Source organism: Schistocerca serialis, chromosome 4, assembly GCF_023864345.2.
Source record: "Schistocerca serialis cubense isolate TAMUIC-IGC-003099 chromosome 4, iqSchSeri2.2, whole genome shotgun sequence".
NCBI classification, from domain to species: Eukaryota; Metazoa; Arthropoda; class Insecta; order Orthoptera; family Acrididae; genus Schistocerca; species Schistocerca serialis.
In genome coordinates, this window is record NC_064641.1 from 679,158,456 (window position 1) to 679,179,629 (window position 21,174).

Here is a 21,174-nt window from a genome sequence, read left to right on the forward strand (position 1 = left end):
TTACAAAACTAAAGAATTGAAATAAGATCTGAGTGCCGACATCTCGAATTTCAGGAAAACGAGTTTTAATTATACATTACTAGATAATCAATGATCATAATTGCACTATTAATATGTTTCGTTTGAAGGGAAATTACAAACACTGTGTTGAGATAGTATGAAAAACTCACTGAAAAAGGAAATGCAATGAAAACTGTTAAGTGCCGTAGTTCATCACTCAGCAGAAAGATAGTAAAAGTTCATTCTGTCTTTGTGAAACTGTATGTAGTCATCATTTCAATCAAATCTTCTTCACAGATGCGGCTTGTAACATCCTGGACAGGTAGTTGCATTTTCTTGACGTGCTGTAATCTTACACCTTTTCTCAAATTATGGATACCTTCCACGGCCTCCAAGTCTCAACAACATGAGGCTTATGTTTGTCCAACCATACTCGCTGTATTTCGATTATATGTAGATATGCTGTGTTTATATTAAAACCTGCTGCGTTCTTGAAATCTAAGAAGTCAAGTGCATTTACGTTACTGACAGCTTTGTTTTGATTGCTGTATCGTGTCCTTTACATCTTTTAGAACAATACAGTTGGTAACTCAAGAATAAACATAGTTTAATTATGGTGTTGATTACCGATCAGTAATGAGACTTACCTCCTGTGTTGGATGAGCTTTTGCCGGAATAGTTTTATTACCTGAACTTAGGTATCTGTTCTCTCCATTTTTCAGCTTTTCCCTCATTCTTGTCACAGCATTTCCTCCACTACTTCGTTTGTTTCCGCTGAAACTCTAACAAACATCTGCTGACTCCTCCATTTTATCTAACACCAAGGAGTAAGCGCGCTTATCATAGAGCCTTTCACATGTCAACAGCAATGGCTTTTAAACCGCATACCATCTGTTGATTGCATTTGGTACTACATTTTCATTCTTAGCAGTTTGAGTCTTTTATACGTTGTTGGGGTTGGCATGTAGATCTCATTTCACACAAAACCTAAAAATTTCTCATTATGGCACTTATAATATTTTTTTTATTTCAAGTCTTCAGTTTGTGTTTGTGCGTTCATGCCTGCAGTCCTGGTACAAGTTGAAATCACTTTCAACGGTACCATGCCATGTTGCTGGAGAAGCCAAAACAAAATGGTGCAGCCCACTGATAAATTGCAGTAGTTGTTTCATCCATTTTGAACGTACTTGCTATATTTGAGGCTTGGTCTCCCTCTACATTTTCGATCCCCCCCACCCCCCTCACTTCCTTCCAATACGAAATTTGCGAGTCCTTGATGTTTCAGGTGGTATCCTGTCAGCCGCAACCCTTCTTATAATCAAGTACTGGGGTAAATTTTTTCCCAAGTTTCGATTTAGTAGCTCATTAGCTATTGGACCTACTAATCTGATTGTCAACATTCCTCTGTAGCACCATATTTCAAAAGCTTCTGTGCTCTCTTCTGCCTGAACTGCTTATCTTTCCACGTCCGTAAAAGCATCGTCCGGTAGTTTTCGACAGCAGCTAAAATGTTGCATCCTTGTCAGACCACTCGAGATGCTATCTCGAATCACCTGGATTGGCCTGACACGGTTGCTACTTTGTCGCTGCTGCCGCACTGCCGCGCGATTCTCCAGTTTGTCAGTAAGCTGAACCATTTTGTTTTGGTTCCTCAAGCGTTGCGCTACGATACTGCGGCATGGGGAATTCAGTGTGTATCGGGGCTGCAAACATTTACCAGCGAGCAAACAAATTATTTACCTAACTTTATTTTTTGAAGAAGATAATTAAAACTTCGCCTACTCCTTGTACATGAGGTTGTAATGACACCCGCTTTTTCCCCTTGTGGGCGGGGAGTTTGAAAAACATTTAAGCGAAGATGAAGAAATTGTCGAGCAGGCATCGCCTGGTACTGATAGAGGAGTATAACTGACATGGAAAAATTAAGTCGTTAAAGTTCCAACGCACTCGGCTGCCACTTATACTATAAAACCCCTTACGTCGTAATTCCCTTAGCGAAAAACCTGCTTTCCTTTTTATCACCGTTTTCGGTTTTTCAGTAGTTTGGATTTAATGAAGTTCGCAATAGCGTCATTCTACTTCGACCAATGATGCCACCGAAGGTAATATTCTTTTTTAAATTTTTTTAGTTGCGTTGAGTCTATAGACATTGAGCATCGCTGTTGACATGCGAATTGTGTGATGAGTCACGTCACACATGCGCACACAGAGATAGAACATTAATTTGTTTATTTTACTTGTCTCGCTTTTAGAATATAGCTTGTTGTGACAAACTGATCTGTGGGGCAGTGCGAGAAGTGGGTCCCTACAGGATTCCAACTACTTTCATAGATACCGTAAAATACGTGTAATTGCGTTTGACTTCATAGTCATCGCAGTTGCGAAATGCTGATGAAGCTGAGAGGTTGTATCATATTCTTAACCTGTTCATGGTTTTGTATGTGCGTGTGCGCAGATCGACAGATTCAAAGATTATTTTTAAAACAATGAGCCTCTATAATGTTTTATCGTGTGTCTCGCATCGAATAGGTGCCTCCCACCTCTCGTCTGAAACATGGTAATAACTCGAAAATAACGAAGGTCCTGAGTAGTCACTTCGGTACAGACCTTGGTTTTTTGTGCTTACTGTTTTTTACTTAATGTTTTCCTGGAGTTTTATCACTATTACCAAAATTTGTCTTCCGCCTCCTACACTGCAAGGCATGAAGAACCAATTCCGATTGAAAAAGAAATTTTTAAAATAATTCTTAATGTTTTCGAGTGTTTAATGAAAAATTCTTTTATACTATCTAAAAATGTGAACGGGTGATTAATTTTGATTGATAGCTGCACTAAGTTGTAAATAGAAATGTTGTGTGTATGGACTATTGTACCTTCTACTTCTAGAGAATGTTGAGAGGTGCTACTGCACTTTACACACTTTTACTACTTTCGCATTGTTGTAACCAAGGATTTTAATCGCAGTGATGGGTTATGCAGCTATGAGAACGACAGGGAGAAAACATGATTCTCAACTTGAGGTCATTTAATTACTACTAACCGCCTACTTACGGAAGGAATGAGGAGGAAGGTCCCACTAGGGCCTTAGGGAATGGAGCACCGGTATCAATTAATGAGTCTGTGATGGGATACTTCATGAATTGAAGGAGATATTCTTTCAGAATACAAACTAAAATCTAATCTACGTAAACGAGTTTTGATTTTAAGACTAGAGCTGCATTTTAGATTTAACGATTTTTTGAAGTTCTTCGCTTTCCCGTTTCGTCACTGCAATTCCGACATAAACTCAAGTACAGGCAGTCACTTTACTTGCGTGTGATTCAAATTTTGATAAAAGCTGTCAAATCTGTGACTGCTGCTCTCGTGCTATAATTTCAGCAAATATATTCGGACAGAAAGCAGTAATACGTCGTTGCATATCATAGGGTGCAGTTGGTATGTCCTTGTAGACAGCATCTTTCAGGTTTCCCTACAGAAAAAGTCTACACGCGTTGAATCGGGGTAACGGGCCAGTTAAGATACAGGTCCTCTGCATCCAATCCAACGATTTGGAAACAATTCGTAAAGACATGTAATAGTACTTCTTGCACTATGGGCTGGACACCCGTTATGTTGATACCACAGGTTCCTCCTTGGCTGCAGAGAAACGTCTTCTAGCATGCGTGGAAGGTGGTTTGTTAGGAGGCTGCGATATTTGTGCGCGTTCGGTGTTGTGTGTCTGCAAAACGCACATACTGACTGTTTACTATCCAACACCTCACATGTACGCTCCGTGAACGCCGACGTTCTAAATGACGAAGCCAACGGGGACTGTCAACAGACCGATTTACCTGGCAATGATTGGTAAATGTGGCTTCAGTACTTAAGGAGATACATGACTGACTAGCAAGTCGCAATGCACTCCAGAAACACACAAGCACACTGAAGCAAACATATCATACCTAGCAATTACTCAGGTTGAATGGCACAAACAAGTGTCGGTGTGGAAACATACCAAATTGGAAGCGTATGTTGCCGCTACCGGTGGTCGTTCTGAACACGAACTGGGATGGTTAGTTCACTTTACTGGTCAGAATCCACGTAACTATAGTATGCGTTTGTGTTGTTCTTTAGTGTGTACTACCACAGATATTATACAAGCGTCGGTGTGCGAACTTTTCAAAATACGATAGCTCGTAAACGATTCGCACTAGAATCTTTCAACAAACAGCATTGACATTCTAATTTTCCTTAATTTTAGTTTGTTAATGTCCATGAACCATGGACCTTGCCGTTGGTGGGGAGGCTTGCGTGCCTCAGCGATACAGATGGCCGTACCGTAGGTGCAATCACAACGGAGGGGTATCTGTTGAGAGGCCAGACAAACAGGTGGTTCCTGAAGAGGGGCAGCAGCCTTTTTAGTAGTTGCAGGGGCAACAGTCTGGATGATTGACTGATCTGGCCTTGTAACATTACCCAAAACGGCCTTGCTGTTGTGGTACTGCGAACGGCTGAAAGCAAGGGGAAACTACAGCCGTAATTTTTCCCGAGGACATGCAGCTTTACTGTATGATTAAATGATGATGGCGTACTCTTTGGTAAAATATTCCGGAGGTAAAATAGTCCCCCATTCGGATCTCCGGGCGGGGACTATTCAGGAGGACGTCGTTATCAGGAGAAAGAAAACTGGCGTTCTACGGATCGGAGCGTGGAATGTCAGATCCCTTAATCGGGTAGGTAGGTTAGAAAATTTAAAAAGGGAAATGGATAGGTTAAAGTTAGATATAGTGGGAATTACTGAAGTTCGGTGGCAGGAGGAACAAGACTTTTGGTCAGGTGATTACAGGGTTATAAATACAAAATCAAATAGGGGTAATGCAGGAGTAGGTTTAATAATGAATAAAAAAATAGGAATGCGGGTTAGCTACTACAAACAGCATAGTGAACGCATTATTGTGGCCAAGATAGACACAAAGCCCATGCCTACTACGGTAGTGCAAGTTTATATGCCAACTAGCTCTGCAGATGATGAAGAAATAGATGAAATGTATGACGAGATAAAAGAAATTATTCAGGTAGTGAAGGGAGACGAAAATTTAATAGTCATGGGTGACTGGAATTCGTCAGTAGGAAATGGAAGAGAAGGAAACATAGTAGGTGAATATGGTTTGGGGGGAAGAAATGAAAGAGGAAGCCGCCTTGTTGAATTTTGCACAGAGCATAACTTAATCATAGCTAACACTTGGTTCAAGAATCATAAAAGAAGGTTGTATACATGGAAGAATCCTGGAGATATTAAAAGGTATCAGATAGATTATATAATGGTTAGACAGAGATTTAGGAACCAGGTTTTAAATTGTAAGACATTTCCTGGGGCAGATGTGGATTCTGACCACAATCTATTGGTTATGAACTGCAGATTGAAACTGAAGAAACTGCAAAAAGGTGGGAATTTAAGGAGATGGGACCTAGATAAACTGACTAAACCAGAGGTTGTACAGAGTTCCAGGGAGAGCATAAGGGAACAATTGACGGGAATGGGGGAAAGAAATACAGTAGAAGAAGAATGGGTAGCTCTGAGGGATGAAGCAGTGAAGGCAGCAGACGATCAAGTAGGTAAAAAGACGAGGGCTAATACAAATCCTTGGGTAACAGAAGAAATATTGAATTTAATTGATGAAAGGAGAAAATATAAAAATGCAATAAATGAAGCAGGCAAAAAGGAATACAAACGTCTCAAAAATGAGATCGACAGGAAGTGCAAAATGGCTAAGCAGGGATGGCTAGAGGACAAATGTAAGGATGTAGAGGCGGATATCACTAGGGGTAAGATAGATACTGCCTACAGGAAAATTAAAGAGACCTTTGGAGAAAAGAGAGCCACTTGTATGAACATCAAGAGCTCAGATGGAAACCAATTTCTAAGCAAAGAAGGGAAGGCAGAAAGGTGGAAGGAGTATATAGAGGGTTTATACAAGGACGATGTACTTGAGGACAATATTATGGAAATGGAAGAGGATGTAGATGAAGACGAAATGGGAGATAAGATACTGCGTGAAGAGTTTGACAGAGCACTGAAAGACCTGAGTCGAAACAAGGCCCCGGGAGTAGACAACATTCCATTAGAACTACTGATGGCCTCGGGAGAGCCAGTCATGACAAAACTCTACCATCTGGTGAGCACGATGTATGAGACAGGCGAAATACCCTCAGACTTCAAGAAGAATATAATAATTCCAATCGCAAAGAAAGCAGGTGTTGACAGATGTGAAAATTACCGAACTATCAGTTTAATAAGTCACAGCTGCAAAATACTAACGCGAATTCTTTACAGACGAATGGAAAAACTGGTAGAAGCCGACCTCGGGGAAGATCAGTTTGGATTCCGTAGAAATGTTTGAACACGTGAGGCAATACTGACTTTACGACTTATCTTAGAAGAAAGATTAAGAAAAGGCAAACCTACGTTTCTAGCATTTGTAGACTTAGAGAAAGCTTTTGACAATGTTAACTGGAATACTCTTTCAAATTCTGAAGGTGGCAGGGGTAAAATACAGGGAGCGAAAGGCTATTTACAATTTGTGCAAAAACCAGATGGCAGTTATAAGAGTGGAGGGGCATGAAAGGGAAGCAGTGGTTGGGAAAGGAGTGAGACAGGGTTGTAGCCTGTCCCCGATGTTATTCAATCTGTATATTGAGCAAGCAGTAAAGGAAACAAAAGAAAAATTCGGAGTAGGTATTAAAATTCATGGAGAAGAAGTAAAAACTTTGAGGTTCGCCGATGACATTGTAATTCTGTCAGAGACAGCAAAGGACTTGGAAGAGCAGTTGAACGGAATGGATGGTGTCTTGAAGGGAGGATATAAGATGAACATCAACAAAAGCAAAACGAGGATAATGGAATGTAGTCGAGTTAAGTCGGGTGATGCTGAGGGAATTAGATTAGGAAATGAGACACTTGAAGTAGTAAAGGAGTTTTGCTATTTAGGGAGTAAAATAACTGATGATGGACGAAGTAGAGAGGATATAAAATGTAGACTGGCAATGGCAAGGAAAGCGTTTCTCAAGAAGAGAAATTTGTTAAGATCGATTATAGATTTAAATGTCAGGAAGTCGTTTCTGGAAGTATTTGTATGGGGTGTAGCCATGTATGGAAGTGAAACATGGACGATAACTAGTTTGGACAAGAAGAGAATAGAAGCTTTTGAAATGTGGTGCTACAGAAGAATGCTGAAGATAAGGTGGGTAGATCACATAACTAATGAAGAGGTATTGAATAGAATTGGGGAGAAGAGGAGCTTGTGGCACAACTTGACTAGAAGAAGGGATCGGTTGGTAGGACATGTTTTGAGACATCAAGGGATCACAAATTTAGCATTGGAGGGCAGCGTGGAGGGTAAAAATCGTAGAGGGTGACCAAGAGATGAATACACTAAGCAGATTCAGAAGGATGTAGGTTGCAGTAGGTACTGGGAGATGAAGAAGCTTGCACAGGATAGAGTAGCATGGAGAGCTGCATCAAACCAGTCTCAGGACTGAAGACCACAACAACAATGTCAGTAGGCATCGTTCTATTTAAAATGTGTATGTTTGTACAAAAAATACTTTCTAAGTATCAATGCAATATGTTGATTGGCTAACGATACGAACCCCTGACTATTAATCCATTCTGTGAAAACCGCTCACCAATATTCACGGTGCAAGTTTTAGATGATTCATTTGTATACTCCGCAAGCCACTGTGCGGTCCATGGCAAAGGGTGCATCGTGTCGATATTATCGTTTTTCATTCCCATTCCATTCGCGTTGCTTCTGCTCTTCCCCAGTCGTGGAGAAGGCAAAGCGACGAACGAGTTGTCCAGGTTGTAACACTGTTTTACAGTAAAGTAGGGCTACGCGAGGAATTACGTTCCACGCGTGCTAGTTTTCCCGTCCTATATTGCCTGCACAAAACAGTCTATGCAAATGTCAGGATGGCTCGCTGCACGCAGCCACGGCCGTGTCCTTGCCCCGTCTGTATCAAGTATGAAGACAGGCTCCGTGTGTGGTGACCTTACTGATGAGAGATTGCTGAACCATGCCTGCAGAAACACACGAGTAAATAAAAAAAAGCGTTATGAGGCCGGGAAATGACATGGCTCACAAACGGAGCGGATCTTTCACATTTGATGAAATAATATGAACAACTATCTGCAATGTTTTTCACGGACGTTTAACTTATTTTCGTTTTTGTTATTCGTTGATCTAGTCAGAGACTCTATCGCAAGTATTCTGTACTATACAGGGTGGTCGGAAAGTCCCGTTACAGACTTCTAGGACTTGTAGAGGGAGTGAGTACATCCTATTTTGAATAGGAACCCATGTCCTGAAAAGTCATCCAACGGCACTACAGAGCGTCAGTTATAGGCGCTGGCGTCTGTAAATGTACGTATTCACGGGGTGATTGCGTGATGATGATACAGACTTTCGAAGATGATGGAGAACGATAAATGCATTAATTTGAAGTAAGGAACCCTATACCGGAAACGAACGAGTCGAAAGTTATAAACGAAAACCGTTCTGATACCTCTGACAGTTGAATACACGTACCGTTTCTTTTGTTGCGAAGAGTGTAGGGTTGGTAACTTTCAGTAGTGGTAATGTGGACAAAAACGAGATAAAATGTCCAATAAACGTGGGCTCTAAAGTGCGTACCTTACCAACTATGAACACTTGCTCAGTAGAGGCAATGTGTTTCACATTAGCGAAGATAAACGAATGGTCATAGCTCCTTCTCTGTACACAAGTGACATCTGCGAAAAGCTTCGTGGAACTTCCAACGTTGTCCACTATTTTTTTTGTATATGTTTTGTTAACAGTAATGGCCCTATGACACGCTCTTAGGGCACGACCGAATCTGCTTTTACATCTGAAGCCTTGTCTCCCTTAAGAGCAGGCTGGCGGGCGATAATAAAGACTCAGTCGAATGCGTGTTTTTTAAGCCACTTCTTTCGTGGATGAATTGTATTTCGTCAGAGTTGTTCCAGTGAATCGTATCCGAACTTCTGCTTTTAGTACAGGTTTTCGAGGTCGTTCTACTTTGTGACGATACTCCCAAATATTCTACGGTTTTTATTGTTTTTAGAAACTTACCGCCAGTATTGCCATCGACCAATACTGGATGTTTCCGCCTGTTTGTGTTCAGTACGTTATTTTAAGTTGAGGATCAACTGCTAATCCTTGCACCAAGCGTCGTCTGCAGGACTTTGCTAACATTTTGTAGCATTGCGTCTTCTCTACATACAACAGCATCATCTGTGAACGGTCTGAGTTTCGTACGTTATACGCCAGATAATTTATATATATCGTTAACAGTAACACATCTATAATACTCCCATGGGATTCACCCGAAGTTACTTTAAAGTTCCACGACGCAGATAAATTGCACATACTTATGAAACTTACTGGCAGAGTAAATGTCTCGAATGTGCACTTGATTTCAAGAGTCTTGCTTTTCACGGATAATGAGAGAAGCCTTCGGGAAATACTCCTTCTGTAATATTAATGAGCCAGATGTGAAATGGAACTGATAATGAATATAACAGATGTTATGCAGAAGCTTATTGTATCGCTTTCGTAACGCTAGAATGTCAGCCGAGAGCTCTTAATTGGAACACAAATAACATTTGTAAAAGTTGTGCACTCTTGTTTATTCCACTGAACTTCTGATCTAGAAAGACATCCAATATGGCTGACGTCATGTCTGCACTCTAAGTATGAGAGTTCATCTCGGGAGTCACCTAGACGGCCGGCGATAAGTTTTCTGTAAGAGTATTGACCTGATTCTGTCGCCATCCGAAGACAGTGTTATAATGTCACACAGTTTTTGTTCAGTCTGTCGTAGATATTTTTTTGTTATTTCACAGCTGGGAATTCTGTTATGTAACAGTAGAATCCGATTTTTGTGATAAAATACTATTGATTCAGGCTGGAAGGACAGCGTTTCCAATGCCGAAACATCGCCTTTGTTCTTAAAGAGTAAGAGAGCATCGCATTATTAGGAATTTACTCAGTAGTGTCTGAAATATGTTATGGTTTCGTTTGGTGCAATGTTTGCAGCATTTGCAATCTCGTTAGTAGCGCGGTTATTGTTTGATGATCTAGATTGTTCCACTGAGGTTACAACCCAAGCTCCACTGCCAAACACGACGAGAAAAATGTATAACCTCTTGATTCGTAGCCGTACTGTCGCGAAGCACGAGCGTCGGTTTCGGGTTCACTCTGCACAACGTTATCAGTGCTTGGTTTGCAGGTTGACTAGTGATGTCCTTCGTGAGGTCGCACGTCGTTTATGACAAAGTTCGACTAGGTATTCTCGGAAGTTTCTGGGTCACTGGACATTCCACGTTGAGTGGAGTATTAGGCAGTAAGCGGTGCGTGTTTTAACATGCCATTTTTTATTATGAGATTTCCAATTTGGTTATTGCACTTCACTGTAATAACACTTGACTATTCGTCAAGCGTGTTGAACGATATTTTTCAAAACCTGAGGTGGTTAGGCTGTGTCATCGATATTATTGCCGTTAAACGGCCCGCTTCCGAAAGGGGAAGGCCCACAGGGCCCGGTTCGAATCCGCCCTGTCAATTGACGATGAGAGCTTGGATGTGGTTTCCTATTGTAACAATACGAGTCAAGATAGATGTAACGGAACTTGAACAGCGTATTTGCCTCTGTTGGTTACGGTAGAGAGCTCGATCTTTCGGTCCTGTCTGTATATTTATATATAATATTGCATGAATAAAGGCTGGGCCAATGTAAAGCTATCGTTAAAAACGCACGCCGCACGATTTGTTACGGTTTGGGCGGTCATAATAATAATAATAATAATAATAATAATAATAATAATTCCCGTGGAGGCCCGGGAAAAGAATAGGCCTCCGGTATGTTCTGCCAGTCGTAAAAGGCGACGAAAAGAACAAACCACTAATAGGGCTAACCCCCCTTTTAGTGTGATGAGTTGGTTCAGGACAGAACTAAAGAAGCCTCGGACAAGCGCCGTCATGGTCGGGGACGACGCTTGAATCCTATGCCCGCCCACAATGTTAACGACACTGCTAGCCAATTGGAAAATGATTTAAATCCAAATAGAGGTGTTTTGCAGCATATGCTTCCTGCAACCACCCTAGAAGGAAAACAAAGACGGAGGATGAGATGGTCAGATGAAGTTAATCGACACCTCATGTTCTGTTATTACCGAGCAACAAACCTAGGAACCAACACAACTGGATACAGATCACAAGTATACACAACATTTATTACGAGATACCCAGAATTAAAATTTTTAACACAACAACGACTAGCTGATCAGATCCGTGTAATAATCAAAAGTAACAGGATACCCCAGTCAGAATTAGATAACATCAAACAAGTACAACAAATACTGGAAGAAAACAATGTGCAATCAGAAGAAGAAGAAAATACAGTAATGGACTCAAACATCCCAGAGCAAACAAACAAAGAACAACGCGCATCAATTAAACAATCAGAGGAAAACGAAATCTTAAAACTGCCACCAGAACAAGCACAAATAGAACACGAAGTGACACAGATGCTAGATATAGAAGAAAAATTTCAGCTGACATATATAAAATACAGACACAAATACAGACATTAGACCATTCTTGCATAGACCGCCAAATAACCCACAAGTCGAAACAACAATTAAAACTATCAACACAATCATACACAACAAAATAAATGAAAACACAACTATGGAAGAGTTACAACTACTGGTTTATATAGGAGCACTCACTACACTAAATATACACACTAGGCAGAGATCAGAACCAATCAACACACAGAAGAAACCCGCAAAACCAGCATGGCAACACAGGCTACAGATCAGAGTAGAAAAACTGAGAAAGGACATCGGACAGCTAACACAATTTATAAGAAATGAAATGTCAGAGGAAAAAAAAACGAAAAAGGTTAGGTAAAATCTCACAAGAAGTAGCGATAGAGCAATTAGATGAAAATAAGCAGAAATTACAAGCATTGGCCAAACGACTTCGAAGATACAAAAAAGTGAAAATAGAAGGAAACAAAACCAAACATTCAACACAAACCAAAAGAAATTTTACCAGACAATAGATAACACACACATTAAAATAAACAATCCACCAAGCATAACAGACATGGAACACTTCTGGAGCAACATATGGTCAAACCCATTACAACATAACAGGCATGCACTGTGGATACAAGCAGAAACAGACACATACAAGATGATGCCACAAATGCCTGAAGTGATAATTTTGCAACATGAAGTCACCCAAGCAATTAATTCTACTCACAATTGGAAAGCCCCTGGAAAAGATAAAATAGCAAATTTGTGGCTAAAGTAGTTCAACTCAACACACTCACATCTAACTAAATTATTTAACAGTTACATTGCAGACCCATACACATTCCCTGATACACTTACACATGGAATAACTTATCTGAAACCTAAAGATCAAGCAGACACAGCGAACCCAGCTAAATACCGCCCCATAACATGCCTACGAACAATATACAAAATATTAACTTCAGTCATTAAACAGAAATTAATGACACATACAACACAGAACACAATTATAAATGAAGAACAAAAAGGCTGTTGCAAAGGAGCACGAGGATGTAAAGAGCAACTGATAATAGATGCAGAGGTGACATATCAAGCTAAAACTAAACAAAGGTCGCTACACTACGCATACATTGATTACCAAAAAGCTTTTGATAGTGTACCCCATTCATGGTTACTACAAATATTGGAAATATACAAAGTAGATCCTAAATTGATACACTTCCTAAAACATAGTAATGAAAAATTGGAAAACCACACTTAATATCCAAACAAATTCAAATATCACATCACAGCCAATACAGATTAAGCGTGGAATATACCAAGGAGACTCATTAAGCCCTTTCTGGTTCTGCCTTGCTCTGAACCCACTATCCAACATGCTAAATAACACAAATTATGGATACAATATTACTGGAACATACCAACACAAAATCACACATTTGCTATACATGGATGATCTAAAACTACTGGCAGCAACAAATCAACAACTCAACCAATTACTAAAGATAACAGAAGTATTCAGCAATGATATAAATATGACTTTTGGAACAGACAAATGTAAGAAAAATAGCATAGTCAAGGGAAAACACACTAAACAAGAAGATTACATATTGGATAACCACAACGACTGCATAGAAGCAATGGAAAAAACAGATGCCTATAAATATCTAGGATACAGACAAAAAATGGGAATAGATAATACAAATATTAAAGAACAACTAAAAGAAAAATATAGGCAAAGACTAACAAAAATACTGAAAACAGAAGTGACAGCAAGAAACAAGACAAAAGCTATAAATACTTATGCTATACCAGTATTGAGCTACTCATTTGGAGTAGTGAAATGGAGTGACACAGACCTAGAAGCACTCAATACACTTACACGATCACAATGCCACAAATATAGAATACATCACATACATTCAGCAACAGAAAGATTCACATTAAGCAGAAAGGAAGGTGGAAGGGGATTTATAGATATAAAAAACCTACATTATGGACAGGTAGACAATTTAAGAAAATTCTTTCTAGAACGAGCAGAAACTAGCAAAATACACAAAGCAATCACTCATATAAATACATCAGCTACACCATTGCAATTTCATAACCACTTCTACAACCCTTTAGATCACATAACATCAACAGATACAAAGAAAGTAAATTGGAAAAAGAAAACACTACACGGCAAGCACCCGTATCATCTAACACAGCCACACATAGATCAAGACGCATCCAACACATGGCTAAGAAACGGCAATATACACAGTGAGACGGAAGGATTCATGATCGCAATACAGGATCAAACAATAAACACCAGATATTACAGCAAGCATATTATTAAAGATCCCAATACCACAACAGATAAATGCAGACTTTGCAAACAACAAATAGAATAGATCACATCACAAGCGGATGTACAATACTAGCAAATACAGAATACCCCAGAAGACATGACAATGTAGCAAAAATAATACATCAACAACTTGCCATAAAACATAAACTAATAAAACAACACGTTCCCACATACAAGTACACACCACAAAATGTACTGGAGAATGATGAATACAAATTATACTGGAACAGAACGATTATAACAGATAAAGCAACACCACATAACAAGCCTGACATCATACTCACCAATAAAAAGAAGAAATTAACACAACTAATTGAAATATCCATACCCAACACAACAAATATACAGAAGAAAACAGGAGAAAAAATTGAAAAATACATCCAACTGGCTGAGGAAGTCAAGGACATGTGGCATCAGGATAAAGTCGACATTATCCCAATTATACTATCAACTACAGGAGTCATACCTCACAATATCCACCAGTACATCAATGCAATACAGCTACATCCAAACATATATATACAACTACAAAAATCTGTAATTATTGATACATGTTCAATTACCCGAAAGTTCCTAAATGCAATATAACATATACCATACAGTTACAAGGAAGTCACGCTTGACCGAGGTCCGCGTCACGTTCCATTTTTAACCAGACTTAAGTCTGAGAAAAAAAAAGTCAATAATAATAATAATAATAATAATAATATGCTTTTGAATACAATTAAAATATAACGGCGATACCTGTTTAGTGTTATTGGAAATAATATGTAGTATATTAATGAGTAAGGTAGCCGATCCTATAAGAAGAGGTAAAATTGGGCATATTGAGGTGTTTTGCTTTATATCGACGAAGCCGATGATACGGCGTCATTTTTTTGTTTACTCTTAGAAATAAACAAGTAAAGAAGTGCTAACTGTGCACAGTGAAAAAATGTATGGGCGAGTTTTAAATAACTACGGTATATAATCAGAGTAACAAAAGGACATTTAGTTACACGAAATCGCGGATAGCGAAGTGTGGTCATGAAATTGAGTACACCTACAGGGCGGTCAATTCCGGGATAAATCTATACGCATCTCACGAGGACGCGGTATTGAGACCTTTTTTTTTTTTTTTTTTTTTTTTTTTAATTATATCGCGGAGAGCGGGCTCCAATTTATGAAAAGGAGAAAAACTGTATCATTGACTGTTGGTGTCGAGCAACCAAAACTGTTCATCAAAGGGTTTCGATGGAACTTGGGAGTTAGGATTCAGGCACTCGCATATTCTCCACATCAGAGTGTGAATGAGTGGTGAATGCGAAATAGAACTGTGAACAAAGTTACGTTAAATAAAACAGAAGAAACAAGACAGTTTGGTCGTATCTGTTATTATTCCATGAACTGTAACATTTCTTATTGTTGTACGAAGCCTTTATAGACGATCGTTATGACAATTTGCTTCGAAGGGATCTCGTTACGAGTTAAGTTTAGGGGACCTGGTCAAGAGGGGGTTGTTCGTAGATCATAAACTACTGCAGCTATTCTGGAATCAGGTGCTACCGTGACCGTTGTGTGTTGTCAATGACTTAAGGTTACCATATCTCATGCTCTAAGATCGACGCGCCTTTCCACTTGGTATAACGGTACCTCACGACAAGAACGACAACGCCGACGACGTAGGAAGATACGGTAGACTACATCCCACTAAAGGAATATTGGCTCGTACCCACGTCTCGCCTCTGCTATACGCTACATGAACGTTTAGAACCTTTCCTAGCCATCATACACAGAATTTAATCTAGACGCAGACCGTTGGGGTGCACTGATTCCGTCCTGGGTAATGAATAGGAGACTGATGACCTTAGAGGTTTACTCTTCTTAAGCCCGTAATTAGCGGCAGTTTGTTACAACTGAGACGCCATCCGCCGGGGTGGCCCGGACGAGTGTATACGGTTGGACGTGAATTTGTGGCAGCATTAACGGAGGAGGAAAAGACCTACAGTTACTTCCAATAGGATGGAGCAGCTGCCCATACAGTCGCCGAACCGTGGAGCTCATTTACACAATCTTCACGCCTGAGAGTTGTCAGCTGAGGCCAGTCCGGTCGCGGCCCTAGCTGGCTGGCTACCCAGGTCATCTGTCAGTGTGCGATTACTTTGTTTGGGGAGCCCTCAAATCTAAGGTGTATCCCACCAACCCTCATAGTCTTCAAGAACTGCAGAAGAACATTTCGGATGAGATTGCAGCAATTCCAGCAGGCCAGATTCAATCCGTCTTCAGCAACTTGCTGGCCAGAGCCCATTTCATTACCTTGTTTCAAGCCAGGATGATCCGGAAAACTAGGCGCTCAGTCTGGAACCGCGCGACCACTACGATCGCAGGTTCGAATCCTGCCTCGGGAATGGATATGTGTGATGTCTTTAGGTTAGTTAGGTTTAAGTAGTTCTAAGATCTAGGGGACTGATGACCTCAGAAGTTAAGTCCCATAGTGCTCAGTCATTTTTTCATCCGGAAAGGAAAACTCTGACTACATCAGGCACACATCTTGTACAGTCCGAGGTAATCCTCAGGGTTACCTCCGCCATACTACAAAATAGTCGCTTCAGGGCACAATAACATTCCGGAGAACGACTTTCGCGTTGATAGATCAGTTTTACAGTAGACTTTGAGGCGTTCTGAGACAGTCCCGCTGGCAGATAGTTAATCGCGAAAGGCAGAGACGAGCGTCAACTCCCTCCCGTCTCGCAAACATTCCAGTCGGTCGCAGAGGGGTTAGTGCGACCATTCATACTTCGAATAATTGGTGAAATGTCGTATGTGATGTTAATAACAGGGCTTGTTTGGCGTTTCTTATGAACATCTGACAGTCTTCTTAATGTACATTTATTGAGGTTTGATGTTGGGTGCCGCCCTCCGTTTCCTTTCTTTTGGTGATCTCGACACGTTCTTGTGCTGATCTCGACAATTACACGTAACCGTTAGAACGAGGATCCTCGATCTCTATTTCAAATTTTAATTTTTATTGGTCCCTTGCAGTGTTAGTTATATATAGATGCAGTAGTGGATACCGAATTGACTTGCACCTGATTTTTGACGTTCGTTTTCTATAATTTTATTACTTTCGTATTATTCGTATTACCAATTTTTTAATTCGTATTTGATATGGTAACGTAACTTTCAACAATTTCTAGGAACAAAATATTCACTCTAAAGCTTTAGACGTACATTTTTAGGAGCTTTATGTTCAGTTTCATGCCAGGGCTTAATAGCAGTAAGGATTTTTCTTCAAACAAGCCTTCTGGGGCAATCTACGTCTTGTATCTTCCTTATTTTGGCCATATTTTTTTAAAATAATTTCGCTATTCTCCGTTCTACTGCTCATCGCCACATTCGTTTTGATTTTGTGCACCATAAAACATTGACTAATGCTACGGAAATGAAGTGAATAACATAGTTAGAACAACGCACATTTTTTTAGCCGATGATTGCACTAATGTGAACGTAAATTAATATCATAAAATAGCATATATGAGGTCCTATTTAAAACGTAACTTGACTACCCCCACTATAGTGTAATTTGTAGATGATGCCTGACGGTCAGAGTTGTCTGAAAGTAAAAGTAATTTTGGTAATCTGTTTCGTCCTTCAGTTGTACTTCCCTCTACAAGTTCTGCTGCTTAAAATTCGCTTCATTACTAAATTAATTAGTCGTTTATGCCTTGGGATGTTGCATCAACTTAACTACACCTTTAGTCCAGTTGTGCTATAAATTTACTTCTTCCTCGATTCCATTTATTACTTCTGCATTTTTTATGGGATCTATCCATCAAACAGAAAAAGATAAAGTATCACTGTTTAACATTTCAGAAGCTTATATTACGTTGTCGGTATAGTTGATGGTTTGTTTGACTTCCATATAAGGCTACATTAGAAAGAAATCCTTCTGGAACATACTCGACGAATCTTAAATTTATGTTCGATGTTACCTACTCTTCTTCATGAAAGCTTTTCCTGGTATCGGTAATCTGTATCGCATATCTGCACTCCTACGAATTCGTGATTGCGTTGCGCAAATAGTAAAAATTCCTACTACTTTGTGTCTGAAACTTCCTGGCAGATTAAAACTGTGTGCCGGACCGAGACTCGAACTCGGGACCTTTGTCTTTCGCGGGCAAGTGCTCTACCAACTGAGCTACCCAAGCACGACTCACGCCCCGTCTTTTCTTTGTATCTTATTTCGTAATGAAATTCCCGCAGGCATTACTTGACTTGATTCGATTAGGCATTTAACTTTACTGTTCATTTTGTAACAGTTTATCAAAACATAACACATTCGGTACGACTGATCTCCCAAGTCTGTTAACGTCTGTGAAAGAATTGAAACCCCATCGCAGACCTTAAAGATTATACTTCATTCTGGTCTTTAATTCCTTTCACGAATTTGTTTTTGATCTCCGCCGAAGGCCTTGCCTCGTTGAACCCACCGGTTCCTGTGAGATAACCGAAGTTAAGGAACGCGGTTGTTGCCGTACTTAGGTGGGTAACCGCCCGGGTTTGTCAGTCGCTGTTGGCTGCTTTTCGGCAAAGGGGAGGAGGGTTTCTGATCACCAGACTGTGCGCCAATGTCCTGGATTAAATTCCAGATATCTTCTCAGTGTCTCTTGGAGTGGAGGCCACGCGACAATGTTGTTGTTGATCCGTTACACACACACACACACACACACACACACACACACACACACACACACACATACATATATATTCTCTCTCTGTCTCTCTCTCTCTCTCTCTCTCTCTCTCTCTCTCTCTCTCCAGTCATCAAGACGTATCAGGTATACTTAACACAAGACTTACACTTCACGGAGGAATGACAGTTTGCGCGAAGAATAGACAAAATCTTTGCAATTAAGCGGCTGAACCTGCCCTCCTTGTCTTCCGGCCAATCATGCCAGACGGGTTTCCTTTTCCGCTTGTTCAATGCATTTGTTGAAAAACCTGAAGGGATAGGCTACAACTCAATCCCTTTCCCACTACTATTTCATGTACGAGGGGCATTAAATAAGTAATGCAACACAGTTTCGGTTAAAAAAAAAAGGTGGAATTTGTAATGGGACTTCACCTCTTATAGTTTCAAGAAATTCTCATAGATGGCAGAATTGTACGTAGCCTTAAAAATAGGGTCTATAAAGGAGGCGCGTTCTTTTGGCGGAAAAGCAGAGCATCGCATACTTTCGTAGGCACTTGCAGAATGTATACGGAGACCTGGCAGTGAACAAAAGCTCAGTGAGTCGTTGGGCGAGGCGTTTTTCATCATCGCAACGAGATCGCGCTAACCTGTCCAATTACCCGCGTGCCGGCCGGCGGCACAAAGCTGTGACTCCTGCAGTGTTGGAACGTGCGGACACTCTCATTCGAGGTTCTCGGCGGATCACAAACACCTCGCTGCTCAACGAGAGGCGCTGTTGGCAGTGAGACACACCAGTCCACCAGTTGGGGTACTCAGAGGTGTGTGATAGCTGGGTTCCTCGCTGCCTGATAGAAGACCACAAAGAGCAACGAAGGACCATCTGTGGTCTTCTGGGAATCTGAAGCGGCTATTCTATTTGATGTTCTCCCTCATTGTGCAACAATCGACTCTGAAGTGCATTGTGCTACCATCAGGAAACTGGAGAAACGACTTCAGTGTTTTCGTCACCACAAAAATGGAAACTAACTTCATGTTCTCCATGAGAAAGCAATGTCTCACCCGAATCTGTGCACCCGAGAGGGGCTCACAGAACTTCATTGGACTGTTCTTCCTCATCCACCCTACAGCCCGGATCTCGTACTTCCTAACATCTTTTTTGCCCAATGAAGGATGTACTCCGCCCGAAGCAGTTCGTGGGTGATGGGAAGGGGAAAAATGTGATTTTTTTTCCCTTATAGAACGACTCTCATACTTATTGAAAAACATGGGGATAGGCTGTAACCCTTTCCCACTCCTTCCCACTACTGTCTCCCTTTGATGTCCTGCGGCTCTTTTAACTGTAGCCTGTTCTTACTACGAAAACCTAAATGACGTGTAGCTAACCTGGAACGCTCTGTATGTAGTCGCTAATTGTTTGTCTTGATTTAGGATATTTAGGAAAAAATAGCCAATCTACATTGGTGATCACAGTTGACTTGATTTCGTCACCTGCTAGGAACTCGTAGATTGACTCACCTCGTTCGTGGGAGATTGGTCGGATCCCGTTTGCCTTAAGCGTAGAGTGCAGCTGGTATGCGTCGGACTCGGCAGCATAGCACCCGCGGCGGGTGACGCGTTCTCCTGTTGTGCAGCGGTCGCTGCACTCGGACTCTGGTACTGTACTAGCGCCAGCGCCTCTCTACACACACTGACCAGGAGGCGCGGCCATCGAAGAGTCCAGCTGAATGGCGAACTGAGGGGCAGGCGCGGGGCCGACGCGAAACACGCGGGCCGTGTTGTGAAACGCGCCCTTCGACCCCAGCCCCCTCCTCTGTACCCTGTGCCCGCGAAATGTGGGCGGCGTTCGCCAGTTACGGCCTGCGCGTCTGCAACATTTATCGCGTCGCTTTGACCACCGAGAAAGTAGCGAAAAAATCAGATCGTTTCTTGGTACTTCTCGTAGTTTCCACACACCAATGCGAGAAAAGTGTTTCATAAACACTACGTCTGAGTTTTGTCACACTTGCCTAAAAGGTGAATTCTAGTTACCATTCTTACGATAGTACATCAGGGGAGCAATCATCTTCTTCCGGAAATACTGTATAACAATGAGATTACTGACCCACTTAAAAATGCATAGAAGCTGGACCACACTGAACCAAAAATTAGTACCTCACCAGGAGACACCACACTAAAAGCCCCTTTCTTGCTTTGGTAATAGTCTCAGTTCGTCGAGTAAGTCTGAGCGTGGTTCGTTCAGGTATGCCATATCTATATACAAGGGACGTTCAAAAAGGAAAAAGCCGGAGTCTGGAATGCTCAAACCAGTGACAGGAGGGTAATATTGTGGGGTGTGTAACGAGGTGTGGTTCCGACCAAAGCGTGGAAATTCACAGCCCGTCGCTAGAGAGCACGCGTGCACATCACGTGAATATACGGAACTAGCTGCAGCATGCATCAATCGTCCACACGAGTGCAGGAAAGGTTATGTTGACGTTCTTCTCTGACTAAGATTCACTTCTGATTCACTTCCTGCAGCACGGGACAACAGTGAATCCCAGCGTCGCTCGCAAAAATTGACCACCC

The 21,174-nt window shown here is 41.1% G+C and overlaps 2 protein-coding genes across 6 annotated transcripts in view; one reads left to right on the plus strand and one right to left on the minus strand.

Moving 5' to 3' along the window:
- The window catches only part of LOC126474681 (uncharacterized), a 77,326-nt gene extending 56,655 nt beyond the window's left edge, over positions 1-20,671 (minus strand). The window contains exons 1-2 of the mRNA XM_050102160.1: positions 20,638-20,671; positions 20,125-20,474 (exon numbers count right to left, since the gene is read on the minus strand). Coding sequence (XP_049958117.1) covers positions 20,125-20,474; positions 20,638-20,671 — 384 coding nt within the window. The remainder of the gene's footprint in view (positions 1-20,124; positions 20,475-20,637) is intronic.
- LOC126473165 (DNA ligase 3) overlaps positions 1-21,174 on the plus strand; it is a 651,156-nt gene that overhangs the window by 106,460 nt on the left and 523,522 nt on the right. The window lies entirely within an intron of this gene.